Source organism: Trypanosoma rangeli (genome assembly GCF_003719475.1).
Source record: "Trypanosoma rangeli strain AM80 chromosome Unknown Tra_15.4_contig_00875, whole genome shotgun sequence".
In the NCBI taxonomy this organism is placed as follows: domain Eukaryota; phylum Euglenozoa; class Kinetoplastea; order Trypanosomatida; family Trypanosomatidae; genus Trypanosoma; species Trypanosoma rangeli.
This window is the reverse complement of record NW_021706634.1, coordinates 1-2,004: the sequence shown is the minus strand read 5'-3', so window position 1 is coordinate 2,004 and position 2,004 is coordinate 1. Positions and strand designations below refer to the sequence as shown.

The window sequence follows — 2,004 nt, the reverse complement described above, 5'->3', positions numbered from 1 at the left end:
AGATGAGGACTGCATTCCTGGCTGGGGTTCTCTTTTTTCTTGTTGTGTGCGGGGGAGGGGAGGGAATTCTTATTTCTCCGAGGGCTCTGTGCCCGAGGGTTTTGATGTGTGCCGCACGTTTTCCTCGTGTTTTTCTTTCTTTTTCAGATGTTTTTTGTTTACTTTTACATTTTGGCTGTTGAAGAGGCTTGGGAGGGGGGGGAGCTCTCTTTGCCGGCCCAAATCACCAGTAGGCTGGATCGTGTGACGGATGTTTTTTTTTTGTTTCTCATTTTTCAAGACGTCAATAACAATTCTTTTTTTTTTTGAAAGGCATTGATAACATTTTTTTTTTTAATTTAATGGTGGGCGAATCTCTCTTGTTCTCCCTACCAGCACATCTCTACTTGGCATGCCGCCCGCTGCCACGCCTCCTGCTTTCTGCACGTCTGTCTGTCTGCGCGTGTGTCTGTCTGCGCGTCAGCTTCCATCGATTTTTTCTTTTCTTTTTCTTTTGTTCTTGTTGGCGCCGCCCTGCTTACGCGCGGTGTTTCTCTGCGGCTGCGGTGGTGTTGCGGAATGGTCAGTTCTGTTAAAGCATCAGTAAAACTTTTAATTGTGCACGCCATCACCAACAACAAAGACAATGCCAACGCAGAAGATGGGTTCTTGGGATGTTTCCATGTCGAGCCATGCGGGCCTCGTCGTGAACCCCATTCGTTCCATATCGGACAACGCAAAGCCGTCGCCATCCCCCAAGCCGATCATTAAGCTCTCCGTCGGTGACCCGACACTCGACAAGAACCTTCTCACGCCGGGAAACCACCTGGAGAAGCTGAAGAAGGTGGTTGACTCGCAGGACTGGAACGGCTACCTCCCAACTGTGGGGGCACCGGAAGCCTGCGATGCCATTGCGACGTGGTGGCGCAACTCGTTTGTCCACAACAAGCAGCTGAAGAGCTCAATCGTGAAGGATAACGTGGTGGTCTGCTCTGGCGGCTCGCATGGCATTCTCATGGCCATCACGGCGATCTGCGACGCGGGCGACTACGTCCTGGTGCCGAAGCCAGGCTTTCCGCACTACGAGACGGTGTGCAAGGCGTACGGCATCGGCATGCACTTTTACAACTGCCGGGCGGACAATAACTGGGAGGCCGACCTGGACGAGATTCGGCGAGTGAAGGACGACAAGACGAAGCTGATTGTGATAACGAACCCGTCCAACCCGTGCGGCAGCAACTTCCGCCGCCAGCACGTTGAGGACCTCGTGCGGACTTGCCGAGGAGCTGCGCTTGCCCATGTTCGCGGACGAGATCTACGCCGGCATGGTCTTCAAGGGCAAGGACCCCAACGCGACGTTCACCTCCGTGGCCGACTTCGACTCCACGGTGCCGCGTGTGATTTTGGGAGGCACTGCGAAGAACCTCGTTGTTCCGGGCTGGCGTCTGGGCTGGCTGATCTACGTTGATCCACACGGCACGGGCCGCGGGTTCCTGGATGGCCTGAAGCGCGTGGCGATGTTGGTTTGCGGACCAAACACGCTTGCTCAGGGAGCCGTCAGCGAAGCCCTGCTTCACACCCCGCAGGAGTACTTTGACGGGATCGTTAGCAAGATTGAGCAGAGCGCCATGTACCTCTACGAGCACCTTGCTGAGTGCATTGGCGTGGTGCCGACGATGCCGCAGGGGTCGATGTATGTGTTTTCCAAGATTGAGTTGGAGAAGTTCAAGGACATCAAGACCGACGTGGAGTTCTTTGAGAAGCTGCTGGAAGAGGAGAACGTTCAGGTGCTGCCAGGAAGCATCTTCAACCTGCCAGGCTTCATGCGGGTGACGACGACGCGGCCGGTTTCGGTGTACCGTGAGGCCGTGGAGCGCATCAAGGCCTTCTGCCAGCGCCATGCCGCATAGAAGGCGTCAGCAATGTTTTTGACCGCCCATTTCCTTCGGACGCTCCACTACTCAACGACTTCGCCTCTGCTTCTGCAAACGTCGATGATTTTCTGTGTGTGTGGCGGGGGAGGGG

The 2,004-nt window shown here is 55.2% G+C and overlaps 2 protein-coding genes across 2 annotated transcripts, besides 1 other annotated feature; both read left to right on the top strand.

Moving 5' to 3' along the window:
- Positions 1-413: 413 nt before the first annotated feature.
- Positions 414-455: a microsatellite.
- Positions 456-625: 170 nt separating this feature from the next.
- On the top strand, positions 626-1,447 carry TraAM80_10283 (tyrosine aminotransferase; the record flags this gene model as incomplete). The annotated part of the gene is made up of 1 exon (XM_029386916.1): positions 626-1,447. The coding sequence occupies one exon, from the start codon at positions 626-628 to the stop codon at positions 1,445-1,447; it is 822 nt and encodes a 273-aa protein (XP_029233223.1).
- A 49-nt stretch (positions 1,448-1,496) lies between these two features.
- On the top strand, positions 1,497-1,889 carry TraAM80_10282 (tyrosine aminotransferase; the record flags this gene model as incomplete). Its single annotated transcript, XM_029386915.1, has 1 exon — positions 1,497-1,889. The coding sequence occupies one exon, from the start codon at positions 1,497-1,499 to the stop codon at positions 1,887-1,889; it is 393 nt and encodes a 130-aa protein (XP_029233222.1).
- Between the last annotated feature and the right edge of the window lie 115 nt (positions 1,890-2,004).